At 37.9% G+C, this 25,269-nt stretch overlaps 1 protein-coding gene and 1 long non-coding RNA gene across 7 annotated transcripts in view; one reads left to right on the top strand and one right to left on the bottom strand.

The window, feature by feature from the left end:
• TEKT5 (tektin 5) overlaps positions 1-21,940 on the top strand; it is a 31,344-nt gene extending 9,404 nt beyond the window's left edge. The window contains exons 7-9 of the mRNA XM_075058951.1: positions 3,133-3,355; positions 18,105-18,259; positions 21,613-21,940. Of these exons, the coding sequence (XP_074915052.1) occupies positions 3,133-3,355; positions 18,105-18,259; positions 21,613-21,826 (592 nt within the window). The 3' untranslated portion in view covers positions 21,827-21,940. The remainder of the gene's footprint in view (positions 1-3,132; positions 3,356-18,104; positions 18,260-21,612) is intronic.
• The window catches only part of LOC142045437 (uncharacterized), a 92,970-nt gene that overhangs the window by 4,984 nt on the left and 62,717 nt on the right, over positions 1-25,269 (bottom strand). For 4 of the 6 annotated variants that reach the window (XR_012654593.1, XR_012654592.1, XR_012654591.1 and 1 more), the window contains 5 exons: positions 19,441-19,638; positions 15,142-15,291; positions 12,472-12,562; positions 2,812-2,930; positions 1,025-1,089 (listed from right to left, as the gene is read on the bottom strand). This is a non-coding gene — a long non-coding RNA (uncharacterized LOC142045437). Of the gene's footprint in view, positions 1-1,024; positions 1,090-2,811; positions 2,931-11,934; positions 11,994-12,471; positions 12,563-15,141; positions 15,292-19,440; positions 19,639-25,269 lie in introns of all 6 variants that reach the window. The other 2 variants (XR_012654589.1, XR_012654590.1) reach the window with 2 other exon arrangements.

Raw genomic sequence — 25,269 nt, forward strand, 5'->3', positions numbered from 1 at the left:
TTATCTTTGAGAAGTGATATAGAAAGAACTGGTTTCTCTCTTTGTATGGCACTGGTTTTCCTTGGTCTGAAATCCTCCATCATCCTCAATTATTCCCTGCCTCCTAACAGCTGGCATTGTTGGAGGCCAGACAGAAGCTGGCAGTCTGCAGCACCTACAGCACTGATGTGCAGCAAGCTGTGTTCTTCAGCAAGGATGATCGTTTACAACTCCTTGCACAGATGTCTCCCTCTGGTTTTGATTTGCACTGTTCTGTGGCCTTCAGGTTTCAAAACCACATCCAATCAAATCAAAATTCAGCTAAGATGTGCAGTTAAGAGCAATGTGGTAAACAGCATGCATGTACACCAACATGTACACCAAGGACTGTATTTTTTTCTATAAAAAGAGCTTGGGTTATTTGGAAATTAGTCCATTGAGCTATACAGAGGTATGTATTAAACAGGATGATCAAATATATTTGGTACAGCTTTACCATTACAGACCGAACTAAAATTACTGAACTAACAATTCTATACAGTTTTAAAACTGTTAATTAGTGGTGGCCTCATGAAGACCTGCCTCCAATCCAAAAAGCAATAGCAGGAGAAAAGCAACTTGCAATAGAGGGCAGTGTTTTTGTGCTAATGACTTGTTAGTTCCCTTATCACTCTTTAACGTAGCAGTATTTGAATGGTGAGTGTACTTCACAATCTCAAATGATAACAACTCTGTCTCATTGGAAGGAGAAAAAAAATCAGTATTATTTGTTTACTTATGTTCTGCTTTCCATTAAAAGATCACTTCATTCACTACAGAAATGAGGGTATATCCAAAGGAAACTTGGCAGGCATTTTGCTGACTCTAGTAACACTACCTACTTTTAGGATTAGCAATGTATGAAATTATTCTTGTCAGCTCTAGTAAAAAGAAGATTCATGTGTATAAGTTTTACAGCCCTTTTCCTTTCTCACCAACCATTATCCAAAGAAATGCCATTTTTAATTCACTTTTTCCTGAAACCATCTGGCAGACTGAGACATACCTGCAGCACTCAGGAGCAGAGCAGGTGTTTTCTGCCTCAGCAGAGCCAGCCAGATAAATCACAGTCTGAAAAAGCAATGTTAAAGAACAGATTAAGTACTAAGTATTTCAGATAGTCAGGATGGAAACCTACTTGGAAATTTAATTTTCTGATGAGAAAATGAATATAATCCACCAGACAATAGAGGAAAAAAAAAACAAACCCCAAACTAAATACCCTGCAGAAAGTCCACTGAGATTGTCTGGATCAGTAGCTGTAACCAATGTCAGCTCAGGTTTAGTACACTGATTTATGCACTTTACTATGATATCAGGTTGGTTACCTGAAACTTTTCAGGGCAACTGCCTAAATAAATGTGTAGCACTAAGGAATTCCAAATCATTTAGGAAGATCAGTACTTCAGTTTGGAGAGAGGAGTACCCTATGAAAAACTGAAAAAGGCCACTTAGTAACCAAGCAATGACAAAATTAACTTTTTCTTTTTGCATCCCTTAATATTTACTCTCAGTGTTCAATTAAAATCTAGAGTAAATGTGAAACTCAAAAAACAGTGACCTATCCCTACAGAGTTTAACATACAGGCATAATTCTTAGAAGAAAGTTTTGTGTGGAGAAAGAAGTCTAAACACAGACAGAAGTTTGTCTCAGCCTTTCACTTTGGCAAGTAAAATATCTGTACCTTTTCATAAAATATGCTAAATATTTCTGAGTGATGAGAGAAGTGATCTAGTAGGCTAAGCAATGAATTAAAGGAAGTGGTGAATTTAAAGAGAGTAGCTTATGCTGCACCAGCAGTTTTCAAGCCAGGGGCTCAGGCTGCAATTTGGAAAGATCTCCTGGTTTGGAAAGATCTGAGTCTGGGATTTATGTTCAACTAATAATGATAATGATGGACATCTTTGAAGCTTGGACATGAAACCAAGCATCCCAAAGTTTGTTTATGTATGGGACGTTGCAGCAGGAACATTTGTGGGTGGCATTTTGTAGTACAGGAGCCCTATATTCAGTCTTCCTCTGTATATTCATAGGCTTTGCCATAGGAGAGCCATTTCTGCTTGTCTCATAGATATTACTAAATTTAACTGTAATAGCCCTGTAAGTTAAAGCAGAGGTGTTCATTTTAATACATGGAGAAGTAAGAGGATGGAGATACTTATCCAAATGACACAGCAGGACAGTGTTGGGGCTGGGAGAAAATTCCAGTTCTCCTTACTCCTAAGTCAGTGCCTTATCCATTTTCCTGCTATCGTTCCTTCTGATAATGAAGGCTACTAGGAGGTCAGAGCCACATGCTTTATTATGTAAGTCACACGTATCTCATGAGGTAGAGCTGCTCTGACAGCAGACCAGAGCTGTCTGAAGAGCTGTGTAACAATCCTTCTCCTTTGGTTTCTTGCTCATTTTCCCTAAACTAGGTTGGGATCTCCTGTTCTCTGGTGGCTGGTGACACAAAACTTGGTCTCCCCAGGATAAATGTTTGGGTTCACAAAAGTAGATGGTATCTGAATCTAATTTGATGGTGTGCAATGTACAGGAGATCTTGCTAAATAATCTAATAATCCATCAAAGCCATAAGCACTCTGAAACCTGACACAGAGAAATGAGTCAAATTTCAGCTGAGATACAGCAGGTATGAACTCAGACCATCACTTAGCCTGTTAAAGACAGGAAGAAGCTGCATTGTGGACAGACATACCTGATCCTGAAAAACTATTTTTATGCATCGATAAACAACAAGTGTGCAAGAAAAGATCATTCTTTATACAGCAAAACATAAACCTACTTACTTTGGAGTTGACGCCAGGGCCACTAAGACCTTTAGTTAGCAGCTACAATATTCAAGCAAGCCATAGAAACACTGTCAAAGTAACAGCTCTCCAAAAATCCTCACTCGTTGTTGCCAAATCTTTGGTTTATAGAGGAAAAAAGAAAAAATAAGAAGTGGGTATGAAACCCATAGAATCACCTGATGTACATGATTGCACAGTTTGCACAGTTCAATGGATGAATACTTAGTGTAATTCAGTATAATTATCACTCAAAGAAAGTAGTTCACTTAAGCTTTTATTTTTTTTGTTATTTTCCTCTTATTTTAAATTTCTTACTAGTGTTTCAGTTCCTGCAACATGGGCTAAATTCAGTGAACACAATATCAGGTGCTCTCAACATGCAAGGGCCAACTCTGTCAAGCTCCGAGAGGATGCAGAGGTTGGACTGGAGAGCACATCTGAGGAGATGTGGAATCATTTCATCAGTACAAATTTGGCCTTTAATAATCGTATTGCTGAAGTAGCTGATGCGAAGAACAAACTCCAAGCACAACTGGCCAAGGTAAGATTCACTAAGAGTTAGCAGCTGCATATTATCTTAGTTATATTATCTTAGTTATACCCAAAAGGCATAGAAGTCTTCTCTAGAGTTTACATCCTTCCTGAATAAGCACCTCCTCAAAAGATATACCTGTATTCCCTTTCCTCAAGCTGCAGTTGATTCACACATGGCCTGAGAAGAGCTTACTCAAAGACAGGCAGACTGACAAGATGACAAGGTTTTACAAGGAACCATGCAACATCTGTCCGTAATCACACACTGATTATGTTCATTTGCAACTTACATGTTTAAAGCAGTGAAAGATATCTTAAGATACCTAAGTCCCAAGTTTTCCTTCCTGTTTGATAAATACATTTCCACATCTTTAATGTGAATTTTGGCCTGGTTGTGGTCAGAAAGCCTGATATTTTGGAGTGGGTCAGACAGTGAACTTTTCAAACATTTTTTCTGCCTTTATCTTCATATTATACAAAGCAGAAATGGCACAGAAAACAGATATGTATTAATCTCTATCTGTATTGCCTTTTCAGTAAGTTTTCACTGAAATAAGTGACATGTTCGAAGTGTATTAGTTGAATTTTGAAACATATATTCTGAAGTTAACAAGAGGTGCTGCCTTTGTACTGACAGATAAAATCTTGTTAAGCTAGCAAGACTCACTGTGTTACCTTCATGTGACTTCAGAGTTCAGTAAGTTCTTCCATTAAGACTCTTTCTCTTACAGAGGAACCTCATGTTCACTCATTTTTTTCAATGCACATTTGGAAACAATAGAGTTTTCCTGCGATTCTATTTGCCATAAGTAGTTTAAGACGTTTTCAGTTTATTTTTAGGGACTCTTAGGAAAGTGCAAACTAACCAGCTAAATGTGTGTTAAGTCACAGCACATAAATTAATGTTTTCTTTTTTTCCCTGCTTATAAAGCATGAAAGATGTTGGATGTAGTTTTTTGTGTGTTTTAGATTGTATATGATCTAGCCAACTACAGCGTCTTATTGCTGAATTGGCCATCCATCTAAGTTTCTCATGGATTTAAATCTATGAGCAGTTGCTTCGCATTTTCCATTGACCTTTTCTAAAGCTTTAAGTGCCCCTTCTTTTATAAAAGAACTTATGGCTTAAGGTAGCACAGGGTACACATATGGAATCACAAAGTGCACTGTGAGATATCAACACATGAGCAGGCATTTTGTCATGGAGTCCAGTTGTCAGCAGTTATGTCATAGTGTCCACTGGTGTACAATGGAAAAAACAATATTTATGTCCCTATACTGTTACACCATTAAATAGCAATAATAAGCTATCTGGAGAAACTTGAGTAATCATAATTGCATAAAGAATGAGTTTGTATAGTACACATGTAGAAAAGTATCAAATAAGATTGCACTCTATGAACTAATGCTGCTGTTACTGCTGAGTTACTAGTTAGCACATACAGAGGAGAGATACCTCACTCATCACAAACTCCATAGTAATGCAGTTACATCAGAATAACAAAATGCTAGAGGAGAAGAAAACTGCATATGCTGATGAGGAGTAATTCAGGCTGCTCAGTGTTGTCCAAGGAAATGAAAAGACAATAGGTTTACTGAGCAAAAACATTGCTGGTTAAGATGTGGATGAAGTGATATGGTAGAAGTCCTGTTAATTCTCTTGCTTGTGATCATATATCAAAAGAACAAGAGGAAGGAGAACACAAGTGAAGGCAGAAGTGAGTAAGGAGTGAGTGCTCATTTAACAGCTATCTATAGGTAAGCATAACAGAGTACCCTTTCTTCTTTCTCTAGGCTTGCATTATAATCTGTAATAATCAAAGGAAAAAAAAAATTGCTAGGATATGCTTTAATAAGACAGCCAATGGCTGTCTCTTAAATTCTACCACACTTCTGGTGGGATTCCAGTGGGATGTGATTATAGTCAAATGCAGCTACTACAGTTCCTGTTCCCTTCACATCTAATAGCCATTAGACAATGGGTGCCACAATTTTGGGTTTTGTGTTTAAAAAAAATCAGTCAATCTTTCAAAGGCTGTTTTTGCACTGACTTCTCAAGCAATGAATGCCACTCTCGGAAACATCCTTCTTTCTGCCAAATTATTTTCCTAGCTAAGCAGGCTAGCTCAATAAAATGAGAGGAAAATGAGCATAGAAAAGATTTGCTATCTTGGAACCCGGAAAAGCTATTAATTTAATGAGGTCTGGAACCCATTTCGGAATGGAAAACACTTTTCTGATTTGTGAAACAGCAAAATGTCTTCCAGACGAAAACCCCCAAAACCTAACGGGAACCTCCTGAAACCATTTATTTCTAAAATCAGTACCCTGAAAAAGGAGATAATAAAAAAATACATAAAAGAGTAAATAGTGTGAATATGGTTATGATCTAAAAATGATCCTATGTTGAAATGGCACATTTTCTTCTATTTATATCACTTATATCTCTATTTATATCACATAAAAGATTGGCTGGTTAAAATTACAAACAAAATGCCTATTGCCTCAGTTTGTGGTCCACTGCATGTTCTTTAGAAACATAGAACACCAGGTGGAACAATTTGTCTTACATTGTAGATTTCATCTATTCACCCTGGAAAAATATAGTTTTCCTTTGGAACAAAGCTTTTTGTAAAAACTCATCTAATGAGACTTAAACTCTGGGATCAGTATGTTGTACTAGTGTCTGTCATTGATATTGTGGTGGTGATTATGCTGTGTGCTATAGTTAGCATTTGTGATGTATGTAGTCAAAATGTTTCTCCTGGCCTGAATTTTTTTCATATTTAGTGTATATTCCCTATAGGTATAATGGCTTTATGGCCACATGTTTACAGTCCTGACTTTCTGTGCAAGACTGTCATTCCTTCAAACTCATTTAGGGACATCCACCACCAAAAGGAACATGGGCATTGCTCTGGTAATGATATACTGGAACATTCTTGCATTGCTTTACTCAAATGGTAAAGGGCCTTTCTCTTCCTGCCTTTCTTTCCCTTGCTTGATGACAGTATTATATCACATGTGAGATTATGTAAGCAGAGTGCAATTCATTTATAGCTTGGAACACAATAAACGGGAATAAAAATACAGGAATGAACAAGATTTAGTTAGTTCTGAATTTACCCAGGCAAGCTAAGGAATTCCATGTGCAGTTTGCTATACTAGTTACTTCTAAAGGGCTAGGATTTTCCTCTTAGCAGGCATTTGCACATATTGCATCATACACTACCTTTCCTGGGTGCTATTGTCTGCAGCAGCCCTTCACAGGACTGCTGTTCAGGAGAAGGTTGCTGGGTTGATATTCTAGTTCAACAGTAGTTGATAACAGTTATGTTATCAAAGGCTCTGTATGAACAATCTACAGCAGTCCTTCCAGCACTTCCTTCTCCTCCTAAGTACCACCAAATTTGTATTTCTCATATAAACAAAACATAAAGAAGAACAGTGATCCATTATTATTCAGTTTAGTTTTATTCTAGGGTATTGTCTTCCCTGATGTCTAGACAAGTGTGTTCTATATACCAAAAGGTACACAGAATATATTTACCTGAGGAAGGTATCCTGTTTTTACTTCTATTAAGCATTATGCCAGGAGTTTTGCCAAGACCTTCTCCATCAATGACATGATGTCTCCATTTCAGGTTACAAACTGTACAAGTCTCAGAGTAATAACTGCACAGCAGCCCATCTGTTTTGATAAGCATTTTGACTGCTTCTAGTACTGCTGGTGGACTTGCACCTCAGTTTCTAACACTTTCCTGCACCGTTTACCTTGAGTTACCAAAATATAATTGAATAATAGAACTGAGAATTTTTCTATTGTAACTGATTGAGGTTCTGTCATAGAATTTGATCTATGTTCACACTATAGAGTGTTCACACATACTATTTAGAAGCCCATGAACAAAATACAGTCTTCAGAAAAAGACTTCAGCTAGTTTGCCTTAACTGTACACACTTTCCAATCCAGGTAAGCCAAGAGATGCACCTAAGAACTTTTCCTGGTAGGCATTTGAAAAACAGATTTTTTGCTCCTTAAATAACTTTCTCAAACCCCAATATTCATGCTGCTTAGCACACAGCCTTTGCCTCTTTTTCATGTCTAAAACAGTCCAAACAAGACCAAATGCCTTCAATTTCTAGTCATCAGACAACACATGTGATGAAAACATGCATACACTATCATTTTATAATATATCTCACCTGTCCCATCATATGTTTTACTATAAACCTGCAACAATTTGCATTTAGTTAGAGGGATGGTTTAGCAACTTACAGACGTCTTGTCTTGGGGTAGATCAGATGTATTTTTACCCTTTATTCTACTTGGAGTTTGGTCTGAATTCCAATACTGAACAGGCTCCAAATTCAGATCAAGTAACCAAGTCAGCACAAGGGAAGTCTCCAAAGAGCATTGGTTGTCAGTGATTCTCACTTGCTTTTTTGCATCCGCAGTCCAGCTGCTGTCTGCTCTCACTTCATTGATGTATTCAGGAAATTGTCTGAGTTCACTTCAGATTTTCATTGTCTGCTATTTGGCTTGTCTTGCCTGCCACTTCTTTTGGGGAAGCTGACTGGTGAAGCTGACAACCCCAACTCTATCAGAATTCTGGGAAGTGATTTGCATAGGGGAACAGTAAAAAGGGCTTAAATTGCTTTTGTATAATTTTGAACAGGAAACTATCAAATGCAGAAGGGAAATGCTGTCTTTAAAAACCTGTTTTATATGCATCCCTGTCCAGTTCACTGTAGAGCTTCTATGTAAAATTATTCCCGGCCCACTTTTGCTTGATTTTCTTCTAGAGGACTATGACGTTTTGCAATCTTTACAGTGGCAATCAAACTGAGTATGTGCGAGCAAGCATTTCCTACTGCCAGTCCAAAGCCTGGAGGTCATCACAGCTGCAAGAATGACTAAAGGACTGGAAAGCAAGCAATTGGTAGAATAAGTTCCTTGACTTTCTCTTTAGCAGGCTGAAAAAGGTGATATTAGTAGCACCAGATGACACTGCTTTATTTAGCTTATCCAAATAACAGTAAGGCAGGGGCAGAGAACTTGCTAAATCCACAAGTATCTATACAGAAGATGAAAGAATCACAATAGAAGACTTTTTGCTTAAGCAGACAAAACCAAAAGAAGAATCAGTGGCGAAACAAAAGCCAGACAAATCTAGATGGAAAACGTAAGTCCTTATTTTGCAGAGCAAAGGAATTCATCGCTGCAACAGCTTACTACAGATAGATGGCTTCACTAGCACCAGGAACTCAAAATCAAGATCACTGTTCTCCCTGAAAGCTTTGATCTCTCTACAGGCACTAGCTTACAAAGAGGAATTTCTACAGGATAGACTAGTGACCTGCAGGCAGTGCAGACTTAGTGCATAACTAAGACTGCTTTCTGACCCTAAGATTGAAAATGTCCCATTTCCATTCTGTCCCAAATGCACAAGTCTATGGTTAATTTCTCTTCCTTGATTCTGGGATTAATCTTGGTCATAACAATGTAATATTCATCCAGAATTTGGATAGCAGAATCCTGGAGATATGAGGTGCTGGAAGCAGAAGCTCAGAAGCCCTAGCTAGGTATTTGGCAAGGGTTAGATCACAAACCAAAGAAGGTATTACAGCTCCACTGTGTTTCATCATCACTGGGCTCACAGAGCATGTGGTTGTTTGGGGATGCAAACTCTGCAAGTGTCCAATCACAACGTATGGCTCTGGTCAGGCTCAGAGCTGCTCTAGGACCAGACTTTTAGGCTGGTGAACAGAAAATATAGCGTACACAATTCAGTGTAGAAGAGGGTGGTACGTTGTCTTCAGCATGCCTCTAGAAACACTCAGTTTATGCCAAGAGACATTATGGTAAATATATTTTACATCTGGTGTAAAAGTACACAAATCTTTAGGAAAAGAAGGAAAACCTTTAATCATGGTGCCAGCCCCTCATTAATATGTTTGCATCTCTTTTCCATAAAGTTAATATTAACATAAATAGTTACCTTGGCTTCAGTCTCCTGGAAATAACTAATAGGGCAAGATGTTTATGTACATTAGTGCTGGGAATCAGTCAGACCAGACAGCAAGTGACATGTTTATGTAGTCCAGTATTTATACCATACCTAAATAACAGATTATCCCTGCCAGCTCCAACACCTGTACTTGTGCTCGAAGTGTTTCTATGCCCAGAGGCAGAGTGCCCAGCACCACCCTTCAGGCAAACCTTGCTATTCCACTACCCAAGAGCACAGGGATCAGAAAGATGCTAGAAAAACAGGTACATGTTTAGTAAAACCACAAAAAAATAACCACCCACTGCAATAAACAAGTAGCCATGATTCTGAGTATTTCCACTCTCTCTGTTCACTGAGAATGTCTGCTTTTAGAAACAGCTCTTTTTTTTTTTTTTTTTTTTTTTTTTTTTACTCCTGGGGTATGAAAAGGCAGTATATTCCAGCAATATGTGATGGAAATTAACTCTCACTTTCCTTTTTGTCTGGTATATTTTTACTCTATACCTGAAGAATCTACAGTATTTTATTTTAGTAAGTTACCCCATCTCTTAAATAAGTTACCCCCTCAGAGTCTCCATATGTTACACATTATTTTTATTAAATTTAAATTTATTTATAAATTTAAGAAAAAAACTTTCCCATCTTAGCAACTATTGAGTATGTTTATATGGTGGCTAGAAGAATTGAATACATTTTATATTTACACAACTTCTAATTCAAGGGATGAACCTACTTAATTTTACAACTAGCATAAAATATAGAATGAAAGCCAGGAAAACCTCGGTGGCAATAAAAGCAGAAACTGCCTACCAGCCTCTGAAATAGTTTTCAAACTTCTTACCTGAGAAGTTCTGAAAGGAGCCCTCCTATGGCTGTTGGAAAGGACACAGCCTATTCCTCTGAACAGGAACATAAAGAAATACTAAAATATGATGGGAGGTACCCATGCAAGAAGCATGTAAGAGAGGTGCAGCAAGTGCTGTGAGCTGCAGGAAGAAGTATGCGTATAGCAGAGGGAGTACTTTCCCTGTGGCACTTGCCCCACAAAGGCTTTCATCTCAGACCCCAATGTGTCCTCACATAACTTTAAAAATATGTTTTTGTTGATCGCTTTTTTCCCCTTCCTTTTTTTATGCCTTAAAATCTCAGTTATTTACAGTTTTTCATGCCCATTCATGGTGGCTGGGTATACAGTTAGTCTTATCATTTAATATTGGAACCTGTTTGAGAGTAAAGTTTTCAGAAGATTAATGAATAGTGACTCAGAAGTGGTTGGGAAGGTGCGTGCTGGTTGGTGTAGACAGCTCAAACTTGCCTGGAAAAACCTGTTTGAAGGAGGAAATAGTTATTTAAGCTAGGAATAGACTTTTGCCTACAAACCAAGAGAAATTACAGATGAAGGCTAAGGCACTCACTTGAAGACAAAACCAGGTTTCTCTCTCCTAAAATTGTTGCTTAATCTCATGAAATCATAAAGACTTGCATAGACTACATCAGAGTACGAACTATGGGCAAGTGGAAAGACCATGTAGGAAAAGCCTGGCTCCTCAGCGTAACTTCTTTCTGCCACAACATTTATGTGTGAGAAACGAGGTGGTTGCTACTACTACTGCTCCCTCCTCTGCAACCCGTCCACACTTGGGCAATTCATAGGCTTGGCAGAGCAAACAGGATTTAGTTCAAGGCAGCAGTGCTCATATATATTTATAAAACTGTTCCTTATTCTCAGAAAGGGCTGTCTTGCGGGAAACAGAGATGGGCATATGTAGTAGCTTTTCTAGAAAAGAAGCATTTTCAGGCTCCAAAGGGTCATGAGACAAACACATTGCATTGACTCTAAAGTCAGGGCAAATTTAGCTTACTGTGACTTGGTTGAGACTTCATTAATGACTGGAAAGAATCTCATTCCTGACAAGAATCAGTATTACAGAGCAGCTGCATGAGCCATAGCTGTTTCTCTCTGGCACCATCTCTTTCTAGAGACATCTTCTCTTTGTTAAAGGGATGTATACCCTTCTCTCAGATGCGGTAACTTGAGACAAAACAGAGCATGCACAAGGCCCAAACTGCCTGTTTTATTGTTATTTTGACCACATTTAGCAAAAACACATTAATAACATAGCGTTTTATTTTATTCTCCTAAATGATGATGCACTCTAAAATTGCTGGTCCTGCAGCATGTGAAAACATGATACAGTGTAAAATGAAGACATACAGCAGAACTCTGAGGCTTACGCTCATTCTTCAATAGTTAAAAGTGTAGCAAGGAGGTATGCAAAGAGTTAAGCATTTTCTTATGTATAATTATGGCTTCCTCTGTTATTTTGAAAATATTTTAGAAAATCCAGGCCAAGTTAAATGATCCCATGTTTTTCTCCCCCTTTAATTTTAATAAAGCTGTTTTAAAATAAGCATTTTGTACATTTTTAGGACCAGTGGAAAAGTTAAATAGAAACTGATTGCATATAAATGTGAAATTGATTGGATTATTTTCAGAGATTAAAGTAAAAAAAAGGATACTGGAATTCAGTGGAAGGAGGATTTTTATAAGACTGTAAATTGTTATACTGACCAAATGAAAGGCTCAGGGTCCCTAGGTCCTCTGTTTCAATCTATGCTGCATAGACCAACCTGTGTAAGGACACAGATTCAATGTACAGATGTGTATTTGAAGCCTTCTTTGTTTTAAAAGTATAGTATTTACATTCTGATAGTTTCTTCTTTTCTGTGAAAACGTCGTGTTTAAGACAGTTATAAAGAAAATGTTGGGGATTTGATATGTAGCCTTTAGCACACATAGAATTTATAATATACTTTAGCTTTCAGATCTGTATTTATGCCAGCCCTATTCACATTGTTATGAAGCTTTATAAATAAAAGCTTGCAATATTCCCAAATCCAGACCAATCTCCCCACGCCTGCTATGCTTGATGAATTGTGCAATGCTTTGGTTTGAAGATCTTTTCTCTTGGCACAGACTAAACTGTTACTTCTCTTCTCTATGAAACTCAGTCATCCCGTATGAGCACACACAACAAATGCACAAAAGTTACTGCTCAGAATGATTCTAATTCTGCTTCAGTGCAGTTAAATTATCTGAATGCATTACCTGCTGATGTCACATTCTGATGAGGAATGTGTTTTTTTGTCTTGTAAATGTGCTTTTCTTAAGAGATTCCTGGACTATTCCCCACAACCATCTGATTAAAAACAAAACAAAACTTGATAAGTCATAAAACAGTGACCTGCAATGAAACTTCAAAATAAACAAACAAGTCCTAAAAACAACATGAGCAAGGGGCATGACAATCTCTATCAAGAATTTGTCTACGACATGACAATAAAAACTGTCAGGTCCAAATTAATTTCAGATTTGAGATCTGGGTTATACTTGTATTCCAAAGATTGCAAGATATCATAGTTTTACTTTGAAATAATGTGGTCATATACCCTAAAATTCATTGTGAAATCAGTCACAATTACACTGTTTATTCAATTAAGTACGATAACCTCAACAAATGTAACTTTTACAAAATAATTTGGATGAAATATGAAAACACGAATGAAAAAAATTAAAAAAAACTGAAAGGCAAAATATTAAATATAAAGAAATTTACAAAATGAGGAGGCACAAGAATGTTCCTCCCACCATATGACCTGGCTGCTGCTTTTTGGATTTGGATACTAAACACCGAGAAAACCTTGGAAACAACAAAGAAACAAGGATAGCTGTCAGACTGTAGTATTTTAAAAATGCTTATGTTGCACATAAGACGACCCTGATTACATGATGAAACATGTGTGACTTCAGCAGCTCTTTCTCTCAGTCTGACTGTATCCAGCCTATAAAAATCATGGCCTTGGTAAAGTGAAAGCACAGCGGGAGCACAGTTTTCTACAAGCTCTCAAGAATGCTGCAGCACAAACCTTTACTCATGTCCTGGAAGGGAAAGTTTCCGGATGGGCAGCTGCCTGAGCCAATGCCTCACCATGCTCTCTTAGGAACATGCTGCTCAGCATTTGTTGTTTTCACTTCCTGCCTTTGGAGGTTATCCAGAAATGATGTAGACTGGTGCAACACTATCTGGTGATCCTCCCCACCAATCCGTTTATGTATAGCAGATTATCTAAATCACTTTATCCAATGTGTGGCCAGAATGAATAATCGAAAACTGTTTGTACAAAGCTTCTGTGATGCGTTGGAGGTGGTTCCCCCAAGGCCATTTTTCTTTGTATGTCTTAAATGACAGCACTTCAAAAAAAAAAATTTGAGAATGCACAATGAACCTAAACCACATCCACTTACATGCAGCCAAGCACGGCTTAAAGATGGATGCATAGTTTCATGTTTGAATTTTGAGTTCACAGGCAGGTTTAAACAATATTTTTCTTTAGTGAATGAATGAGGGTTTTGCTCAGGAGCACTAATCAATTGCGTTGGTTGTGCATAATGTGCTTGCAGGCTACTCCTACCTTTATGAGCAGGAGACCAGAGCACCTAGTGAAGCTGTGTAGCACGAGAGTTTAGTTACTGCACATTGTACCAACAGAAAGTGTTGTAACGGTTGGACATAAAACTGTGTTTTCAGTGATTTTTAGATGAAAGCTCTCTTTTCATGACTAATGAACTACTGGATTCTCAATAAAGAGAAACATTTTCTATGTAGACTTCAGAGCTTGCCCTTTTCGAACATTAACATTGTGTGAATTTGCAGGCTGTGCAAGCTCTAAATACTTTGAATCACTTCTAGATACAAGACTACCATTGTCCTATGCCAGTTATGTGGCATTATTTATGGGGGAAGTGCATACATGACTTAGTATTCTAAAAAGAGGACAATACAGTCTCCTGCTTCTGTGTCACTAAGGGAACACCTATGTGTTTGCTACGTGTATAGTGGGCAATGAGGCCTGGCCAGGTGCTGTCTGACAAGACAGCACTACGAGTGCTGTAAAGGAACAGAAACAAACCTCAGGTTTGATGATTACCAACATTCATGCGCTTGAAATATTGGTACTGAATTTGAAATACATGGGTGTGTGGTCTGGTGGTTGTACTTGCACTGTGGCCACATATGAATGCATCAGAAGAATATCTGAGAAAAGAGTGGGTTCAGAAAACCACTCTTCTACAGTTCTCTCTGCTAGCTGAGCTTAATGAAAATGGCCTTTCCAAGAGACTGAGGACAGTTTATACATGGGCAACCTGGTCAACGTTGTCTGTACTAGAATCAGCTTTTTCCTTCTGCATCTTAAAAAACACCCAATAGGTAATCTATTTTTTCATGCAAGCACAATAAGAGAGTATAGGGTGCCCAACCATTACAGAAGCATTGTCACATAGTACTGGAATAGCCATGGTTTGCTATAAGCAATCCTTATATAATAAGGATTTGTGGCATAGGAGTGGCACTGCTCTCTAAAATACTGAAGACTACTAAATTTCATCCCTGGTCCTCTTATAAATTTGTGTAATGCTTCCACAGCCTGCTCGGTATGTTTCTGTGCATGTGCTGCATCCCCTTTGGTAGCTTCCTGCTTTCCTTCTATGTGTGGCATAAACATGAGATACCCATACTGTTTTCAAAGAAAATGAGGGCAGGAAAAAAAAATTTCTTGCAGAAAATATTAATTGTATCCTCTTCTCTAACCTGGTTAGAACAATTAGCACTAATTAAGTGTAAGAGAGCTTGTAACCTAACTCCACTCACTGAATAAATTAAATTGTTTTGATTCATATTATCACAGGACAGAAAGTATCAGCACATTACATGCTTACCATAACACAAACACATTTGTGAACTGCAGCATCACTCTGGGGAGCTGGTTTCAGTCATGGTTCATTTCTAGTGAAGTGCTCTGGGCTGCTTTAATTGTGCTGTTTTACTGATAGATTTGCTCCACAAAGGTGAATCACCATTTCCAACTGCTGCCAAAGAGAGAAAGCGTTACTACCAGTAAAGCTTGAAGTCTGAACCACAAAGGTCCTACCCAGAGTCTGAACTGAGAGTGGAAGTCTTCTGTTCTACCATAAGTAGAAAACAAATATCCCACTCAATCCTTTCTGAAATTGAGACATAACTTTGTCCAATTCTTACTGGGCTGAAACACGTGCTGCTTTGTTTCATTGGTTTTAGTTTGAATTACACTTTTTATTAAAAAGCAATAAATCTGCTTACAACTTGCTCCAAATTGTAAGCAGAATTAACCTAAGAGGCCAACACCCTCACAATACCTCACTGCAGGTAACAGAACTACGCCACAGTGAATTTGGCTCGCCTGCACGCAGTAAGGCGTAGCATGGGAAACATTGCTGTACTGACAGAAGCTGTAACATAAACACAGGAAAGGAGGACCCTGCTAAGCAGCAAGTGACCTCAAAGCACTGTGTATTCTTTGCCTCACAGCCTCGGTACATCCCCACAGGTTGATGGTTTTGGTGAGCAATGAAGGTGAACAGTGGGAGCAAAGGATCAGACTGACAGGCTTGTAAAACTCTCCCTGACATACACCCCCTTAATCACCAGCAGCCTACCTCAGAGCTGGACCTCACCTTTGTCATCTACAGATGAACACACACCAGATTCTCATAGGGAGGTTATAAATAGCAAAGTTCTGACAGCAGCACAAACTACTAAAATTCTGCTTCTGAGCAGCAGAGGACCCAAATCATTAGTGTTTTCACGGAAAAGGAAGGATGTGGGCTTGATGCATTGCATAATGAAGACATTTAAATTCATTAAGTCTCTTCCCCTTGGTTTTTATCTAAAGAAATAAGTATGTGTAACTGGTAAAATTGTAGACAAGATGTAAAACGATGTATCTAACAACACACTCTATGACAAGTAGTTCCTCTGTGAAACAAAGAGCTACCAAAGTTCACTGGATTACCTGCATAAATATTTCCTCTGAAACACAGCTAGCTTATCTAATCTCATAATTATCTAATTAAGAAGGAAGCACTGCAGAATAAAATTATAGGGAGAAATTTATTACCATTAGCTTCACTTTTTTTCAGTACTGTGTTCCCTTCATAACCAGATTTTTTTACCTGCAGTCTACAAGCAATAAAGGCTTCTTTTTTTGGGTGAAGATGCTCTCAGGCTAGCTCTGTGAGAACCAACCTTGGACCCAAAGGGCTCAGTACAGCGTGGAGACCTGGCTTCAGATCAGTACAGTCATGTTCATATGCTGCTGCTTCAGGGTCCAAGATGATTCATCTATTGGAAAATTGTATTGCTGTAAGGTTGAACTGGTTTGGACAGTGCTAGCCAGGAGATCTCTCACGTTGCTCTTCTATACAGTGTCAACAAGCCCTTAAGGATTTGGACTGGGGTGCAGGTTCCTGGCATCCTTAATGCTTTGGGTTTTGTCTATAAATAACCTTTCAGCAGCAGGAACTAATTCAATTTTCAAACCACACACATCATTAGCAAACCTGGTACAACTTAGTGTGTAGGCAAGATCTAAATAGCAGCATAATTTAAATCACATTATGCCATTTTAGTGATTGTTAAAATTCAAGTTACATTGATTTTAGTAGACTGACTGAGAAACTACATTAGTTCAATTTGTTCTCTTCCATTTTAAAGCTGTCTACAGGAAAAACTTAAACAGGCTCACCACATTGGCTGTAATGAATCCTGATAAATGAAAGTAACATAATAATCAATGGGCTGGGAAATGTTACCTGTATATAAACATTTTCTCCTTTATTTTTTTTCTTTCTTTTTTAAGACTAAGCAAAACTTTTCCCTTGCAATTTCTCTCATATTTTCATACAGATTAAAACACCTAAGAAGCACTTACAGGATTCTCATGGATAATTTGATAACATGCACTGCAACTAAAAACTATTCTATACTAATTCCATGGGTCTCTCCTTTTTGGTGATGTTTCACTTTGTATCTTACTCATTTACTGAAAATAAGCCTTTAAAAGGAAGTTGGTCTTCCCTCTACAGCTCCCACTAGTTTTCAAAACTGTGAATTTAGTTTCATTATGAAAATATGACTTATGTTCATGTGTTCTTGCACCAAATGCCCCCAAAATACTTGGTGTATGAAATAATTTCAGAAGGGACATATTTGATTGCTTTTGAATTTTTATGAGGCAAGAGGAAATAAGAATTGAATGAAGGTTTAAATGAAAATGACAGTTTATTGGAATTTTACCGTTGCAAAATGTTCATAGATCAAGCAGCAGATTTTTTTACTTAGGAGAAAAATTAGATAATGAAGCAAAATGTAAATAAGTCCCTGTAGAGCTATAAACACTGTCTCTATGAAAATGGCTTTGTCACAAAAACACAGTTGGAATTTCCCCCATCAAAATAATTCAGTGCTTCTCTTCTGCTTGTAATAAATTTAGATTCCAATTGGCCTACAAATTTCTTAGTTTTATAATAGAAAAGAGATGGTGCATTTCTTAGTGGAAATTGTTCACCTGTTTTCCAGGAACAACTTCACTAAATGCTTTCACATGATGTATGACTGTACAGCCCCCTCCTTCTGGCTCTCCTATGAGATTTAATTACCATATGTCCTTTTAAAGAAATGTCAAGATCAAGCCAACATTATAGAAATCCATCTGACTGATGTGAGTTTATAGTACTCTCCTCCCCTAAATTAAGCAAAATGACATGCCAGAATGGAAGCAGTTCTAATAGGAGTGTTTAAAAGCAGAGGTGAGTTCTGATTTTGTATGCACATGAGGCTTACAAAAACGTTCTGCTTTGTTCAGATACTTCAGGAAATCTTCCAGACAGAAGATACAATCCTGTTACTGGAGAGATCCATAAAGGCAAAGGAGTACCCACTGAAAGTGGCTCAGACCCGCCTGGAGGGAAGAACTAGACGACCCAATGTAGAACTGTGCCGTGATGCACCTCAGTTTCAGTAAGTGAAGGCCAGATTACTCTGTCCCTTCCTCCATCAGCCACTCTGTGTGAATCAGTTTGATGAGATTAGAATTGTATTCAATATATTGCAAAACAAGTTCTGGGAGAAAGAAGTGAAATCCAAGTAGCTACATTGAAATAATGGGCCAAAACATCTAATGTTCAATATGTGTAACTGCCTTTAGAGTCCCTCTCCCAGGACAGTTAAGAGCTCAATTGCTTGTTGGTGGCTGATATCTTTTGCAATTCATTCTCATGTCTGAGTTGGGACTTGGGAATTGATTTTAATTCCATTCTGTATGAAACACAAGATTTCACTTTAGGAAATACCTAATTTTAGAAACATGTTATCCCAGACAAAATTCTGTCTTTTGATGCAAAAAAACATCTAATAGTAAGGCTCCTTAAAAAGTTAATTGCAAATAACAATGAGGCAGCATATCTCACTGCCTCAACTACTTTCCAACTATATAGTGACTCCAGTGTCATCTTGGTACAGGTTAGCTCATTTGGCATACATTTTGGTTATATAGCTGTGGGGGCTTCCCAGCGCATGTTGGCATCAGCTTGGTGATCCCTGTGCTATGGTCCATTGTATATAGTGTGTATTGTGTCTTTCTGGATATACAAGATGATGTCCGATATACTAGCCTCCCTGCCCTAATGACTGAAGAAGGGTCTTCTGAATTTTAATCCCATTTATCTCCCCCTAATCCAGCTGGAACACATCACTGTTCCAGAAGAACCCTATTGAGGGTATCTTATTTAAAATACTGTCCTCAAAATGTTTTGTGGGGGTTTTCTCAAGAAATACTGCACCAGGGTTCCTCCCATAGCTGGAGTGAATTTCACTTCCCATAGCTGGTTTGAAATTCAATATGTAAAAGAATTTTCCATATTTTTATGAAAAGTAGAAAACTACTGTTTTTATTTTTGTCTCTAGCAAAATTGCACTGTATACAACAGCTTCACATACGATGAGATTAATGAAGTACATAATACTTAAACTGAGTATTTATGTTATTTTTCCTAAACAGCATTTCATCAGCTCAAAAAGCTTCTATTCAAACAAGGAAGTGGCAATAAATCATAGTTTATTTTACTGCCATCTTTTCACTTTTTCTAACTCCTTAAACCATAAATTGTACAATGCAATATATCTTTTTTTCAGCCTCATACCTCCTTAATCGGATCTTGACATTTCCTTTGGCGTATCCATATATTAGATTTCTTCAACTGCATGCTCTGCTCTCCACATCCATTCTGTCACAAAATATTGTTTTGGATCTGAATTCTTTTATACCCATTTGGATAGTTTTATTCACGTGGCTTTTTCGTATCACATAAATCATGCCTGTTCTAGATGCAGAAGTTCAGCTGTGAGAAACCAGAAAAACTCCTGATTACACTGTACCATTCACTTAGTTACATTTACTACAGGAGCAGATCATTTGCCACTTCAGTTACCACCATACCATCAGTTAGGTATGCTAATAAGCCAGTATCAGCATTTTATTAAAAACAAAACAAAACAAAACAAGGTGGCCTTGAATGTTAATACACAACTCCAGTTTTATACTCATTCTGAGTCTTGTTCTCTCTCTATCTGCTCCCTGAAGATCTCTTCCACAAAAGTGTCTGCAGCATTATGATTGATATCAGTCCAGTCAGCAGGCTTGCATGTATCAGAGATATAAAGCTTGTCTAATTTAGGATGAAAAATGCAGAGTGTCACATTATCCCTTCTTCCCACAATTGCCAGTGATGCTGTTGATGTTCCAAAGGGTCCTGTCTAAAAAAGTTTGGAAGCTTCATTTGAAGACACTGGAATGTCTTTGAATATTTTCTACAATTATACTGAAAGGACATTAACGTGACATACTTAAAAAACAAGAAGTACACAGGGGTTCTGAACCAATCTAACTCCTACTAGTTTCTAGGTTATATGAGAGCTTCACAGTGTTGCACAGCTATTTGGAAGTATTTTAGGCTTAACATACATCCAAGTTTTCTGTCAGTCTAATATGTTTCCTAATATTTTAACCAAAACATTTATAGAAGTACACTGTTTACTAGATGTAGTTATAGTGACAGATAATTAGCATATCCTGTTCTCCTTCCTCCAATGCATATGAATTTTGCTCTACCACAGGTCCCTAATCCAGACCAGGATATGTTGGATGCTTTAGCTGACCCAAATCATTGAATGTTATGTTCATCATAACTGCAATTAGAAATAGAAATTCTGACATGGTATTTGAAATTTGGAGACTTTTTTCTATAACGGTTTTTGGTTGAGCTCACATCTCAAAATGTATTTTGTTAGAGACAAAATCCTATCCAAGAAAGTAAAACCATTTGCTAATTCACTTTTTAAGGATTTTTTGCTTTTAAATAATTTAAGTGTATTTCTCTCATATGGTTTAAAGCAAGAAGGAATTCAGCCCAATAGCTCAACTGTAATAGGGAAAGAAAGTATCAGATGAAGGACTTCTTTGTAACATGTAAATGTTATCTGAGTTTTCTGTTTACTTAAAAGGAAGTGCTGATGTTGGCACTTGTTCTCTGTGTGTGCTGCCAACTTTGTAGTTGAAGGGATTAGACAGAAAACAAATTAATAAAATCTGGTTTTTCTGTGCTGAAACAACTGGGACTATCCCCAAAAAAGTTAAAGTGGATTCTGGAAAAATCAATCTTTCTTATAGTCCATAGTGCACTGAACAATTAATAGAACATTAGACAAAATGCAAAGTTGACAGTGTTAAAGAGAGTTTACCAGCTCAGTGACTATACAAGAAAGTTTGCCACATCTCCATTGATAAGCCACTGGCAGAAACGTGGCTAATATCAGCTCACAGAAAATCTTGATTTCAGAGCTCCACATTCAATGGTTATTCTGGCAAGTGATTCTTGTTCCAATTAACATGCTTCTGTGCCAGATCTAGACCATTTAGCACATCCTGCTGCACAAGTTTAAGCTATCATGAACTACACCAACACTTTCTAGTAACATCCATCCCAAATGTATTCTACAGGACCAAGTGCTCAACACAGCCATGCTAGCCCTAGAGAGGCTACACAAATGAGAGGCTGCAAGTGACAGGATAGCAATTAGAAAGAGATATCAAAGCAGAGTGGCTTAATCTGCTGTTGAAGGTCAACACAAGCAAGAAATCATCACTTCTTACAGGTGCTATGCAAGCTATTTTGGCAAATATGTTTCATATTGATTCAGTCCAAGACAGCTGTTCAAATCCTGTCTGAACGTGTGACCTGTCCACTGTCAAAAAAGGAATGTGGTGAGGGACTGCTAAAGTTATGTGAGCAACCTGTCCCCTTCTCTTTTTTCAGGCTTGTCACTGAAGTTTACACTATAGATAACACCTTACAGACCTTAAAGCAACGTCTGAAAGAAGCCCATGATACTCTGCAGATGCTGATCCTCAACAAATCAAAGCTGGAACATGAAATTTCTGTGAAGGCAAACTCTTTCTTCATTGACAAGAAGTGTATGGACATGCGCAAAGTCTTCCCCAGCACCCCACGGCTCATTGGTAACACTTGAATAGTAACCTTTGATATCTTAGCGCATGATATAAAAGTTGCAAAGGTTATAAATATCTCCTGAAGGAAATCATTATTATTCTGTTTTCTCAAATAATGAAATCCTATAGAAATAAACTAGTGAAAATTAATATCATGCCTCTCTCCTTTGAGCAACCTCATATTCTCAGCTGTAGCTGCTAGTAAATGGAATAGAATTAGCAGACTTACCCTAACAGAATCAGACCACACTAAAATAACCAGACAAATATTGCAAGACATATGTGAGTTACTAGCTAGAGAAAACGTTGGACTGAAATGCGGTACTTCTCAACAGAATTAGTACAATACAGGATTTAACCATTCAGGATAACGTGTCATCTGTGTTGCAGTCTTTATCTGGAAAAGTCCAGTTTAAATGCTTACCCCATCCTTACAATCTCATCCTGTCTAGTAATGCTAGATTTGGTGTTGGGAATTACAGGAGGTTGAACAAACTTGATTCATAGAAGCTGAAGGGCAATTTCAGTGCAACCACTTCAGGTACACATATAGCCTGTATTCACTGAGAGGGAATCTTTCCATCCCTACCTCTTTTCTTTCTTTTTAATTTGATTTTTCATACAATTAAGTATGGAGAAAATTTTTCTATTTATATGAACTATTTGTGACTGATGTGATATTCGCTTAAGTCTGAAATGTCTTACCTATTTAGAAATATGTACTATCGTTAGATCTCAAAGGAATTCATGAGCAAAGACAATACCATTGCTCTGTTGTGACTAATGAGCAAGTTAAGACAAAGTAGGAGTGGAACCAGCATATAGGAACATGGTGTGCTTAAAGTGTGCTGAAGTTGTCCTTCAGTCTGGAAGCCAGGATTGCTCAGCTTTCTAGTTGTCAATGGAGCACTACTCCATGTGGTGGAGAGAAGGATGGAATGGGCCTTGAGATCTGACCTTTCTGGATGACAGTTGAAACATGTTAACAGTGCAGTAATCCTGGTAAAGGATTTGAGGAAGAATTAGTTTTAACTAATGGTAAAGCAGTCTGACTGTTTTGGACAAAATGGAATAATAATGTTTTACTGTTGTTTGTGTTTCTTCCTGGGTTTACTCGCCCTCATTTACAGAGTAACCGGCAAACTACAATTCTAATAACCGAGCTGTTTCCTGCTACCTCAGGCTCCTCTCTACAGGGCAGCTCTAAGAACACACAAAACGCATTTTACGCTGGACCAAAGCCATATCTGAAACAATGCTAGATTTGAAAGTCTCCTGAATAAACTGGCTCTGTTCCTTATCCTTTGTTTTGTGTGGGTGGTGGCTTAATCTAGCTACCAACAAAAGTAACATTGCTGAGGCACGCCGGGCTGAGCGGTGCTGGTACTTCCTTGTGAGTTAACCTCAGTTTTCACCGAGCGTGGCTGTGGCTGAGCCATCTTACACTCACTTTCTCTCCTTCAGTAAAAAAAGTAGTATCTCCTGGCTATTGCGTCAAACCATTTACATAGTGATAGGTTTCTAAAGATTTAAAATCACGGGAAACCATTTTGGAACACAGGATTGGGAAGTGACATCCAGGCCTACTTCTGATACTCCTTAAGCCCATCTCACATTGACTACACTGCATCTTGATTTTCTAAATGAGGATAATGCCATAGTCATGTTGCACATGACTATGGAGAGGGCAGGCTGCTCCATCCGGCAAGCTAATGCCAAATGGTAGCTTTTGTGGAGGAATTTCTCTGAATATAGGGAAAGTTCCAGAAATAATTTGGTTCTGTATTGCAATATATGACTGCAGAGCAGTTCAAGGGGTCCTGGTGATGTGCTGCTGGACATAGGAGGAGCTCTGTTACTGAAGATTTAACTGGTAATCTGGTTTGAATTAATAGTCATACCTTGCTGTCTCTTACTCAGAAACACTTCACAAAAACCTTCTATCACAGAACCCCCCTTGGGACGTGACTTTAGGTGGGACAAGCGAGGAATCTTGCTGTTTTGTTTCTCAGCAGGGAAGACTGTTACCAGTGGTAACATTTTTCCTCCTTCTCTATGCCTTTGTATGGAGGCAAGAGAGATTTTATCACTTGTTTCTGTCACTACCAAACCGTAGAATAAAGCACTTGATTTGCATTTCATATACTGTTTTTACAATGTATGAAGAATAATATTTGTGTTGAGCTGTTAAATATTGACAATAGTCCCACCCTATTTATCAGATACTGACAGCTGACCAAGCAAAGGAGTAAAAATTATTTGGAAATTTGGATCTTCTTGAAGCCTTTAAATATATTTCTAGAGGTTGGAGACTTTCCCAGTTCACACAGCTACTCTAATAGCTAGAAATAGTTTCTCCCTTCCTTATGCCAAGAACTCAATTAAGAAATATATAGCAGAAGGGAGGCACTTCTAAGAGCTGAATTCTTTTAACAGTTCTAGATAGAAGAAGAAAAAAAAGAAAAAAAATAATCTTTGTCTCAAAACAATCAATATCAGTGAAAAGTCAGCCTGAATCAAAGCCCTGAATTTGAAAATTTGGGGGCTTTGGGATGGAGATGGTGGGGCTGAACAATAGTTCTGAACATCACAAATTCCAGCTCCTTCCTGACTGTGCCTTTGTTCAGCAGTGTTCTCTCCAAGACCTTGGCTCTGCTTTTGGGTGGAGTACTCACTTGGTACATTGTCAGTGCAAACAACACTGAACTTGTTTGAACACAGAGTGTGAACTCCTACTAAGAGTGACCGCCTAAAACCATGGATCTATGACAGTTAGTACTGTTCTTTGAGAGCATCATTTCACATGAGAACAGTAATTCCCTGAGATTCAGCTACTACTGAGTACTGCAAAATAACACTGCACGAAAATCATTTTCTTCCTCAACTATAACTGACCAGAAGATAGTAAGTATATTATACTAGTGGAAAAAAAACACTCAGTGAAGAAAGTGCTGTTGTCTTTCATTAGTGGTATCCATACATACAGTACATTTCAGTTTGCTGATAGTGTACATCCTCTTTTAAAAAGTAAAGTTTTCTTCAGACTCTTGAAAAGGAGGAAACTTCCATGGACTTAGGCTATACACCTATATAAATCCAAAAAGGCTAGAAATAAGTCACCATTTGCTTTTTAGAAGTCAAGGTAGATGGATAATGCAGAAAACCTGAATTGTAGTCTTGTTCTGCCACTGATTTACTGCATAAATGAATTTATGCTCCGCCTCCAGAATGCAGTTAATCCCAGTTGTGATGGGAATACGTCAAAGGAAACATATTTCTAACAATCATAAAGATACTGGCCCAGATAAACCTGAGTATCTCATAAAAAAAACCAAAAAACAATCCAAACAAATAATCCAACAGAGTATAAACATTCTTTCAGCTTTTTTCCGTAGATCTCTCTTCTTATGAGCTAGATCATTAATTATTGTACTCACATGAAGCCACAGATACGAAGCCAGAT

Source organism: Buteo buteo, chromosome 27 (genome assembly GCF_964188355.1).
Source record: "Buteo buteo chromosome 27, bButBut1.hap1.1, whole genome shotgun sequence".
NCBI lineage: Eukaryota > Metazoa > Chordata > Aves > Accipitriformes > Accipitridae > Buteo > Buteo buteo.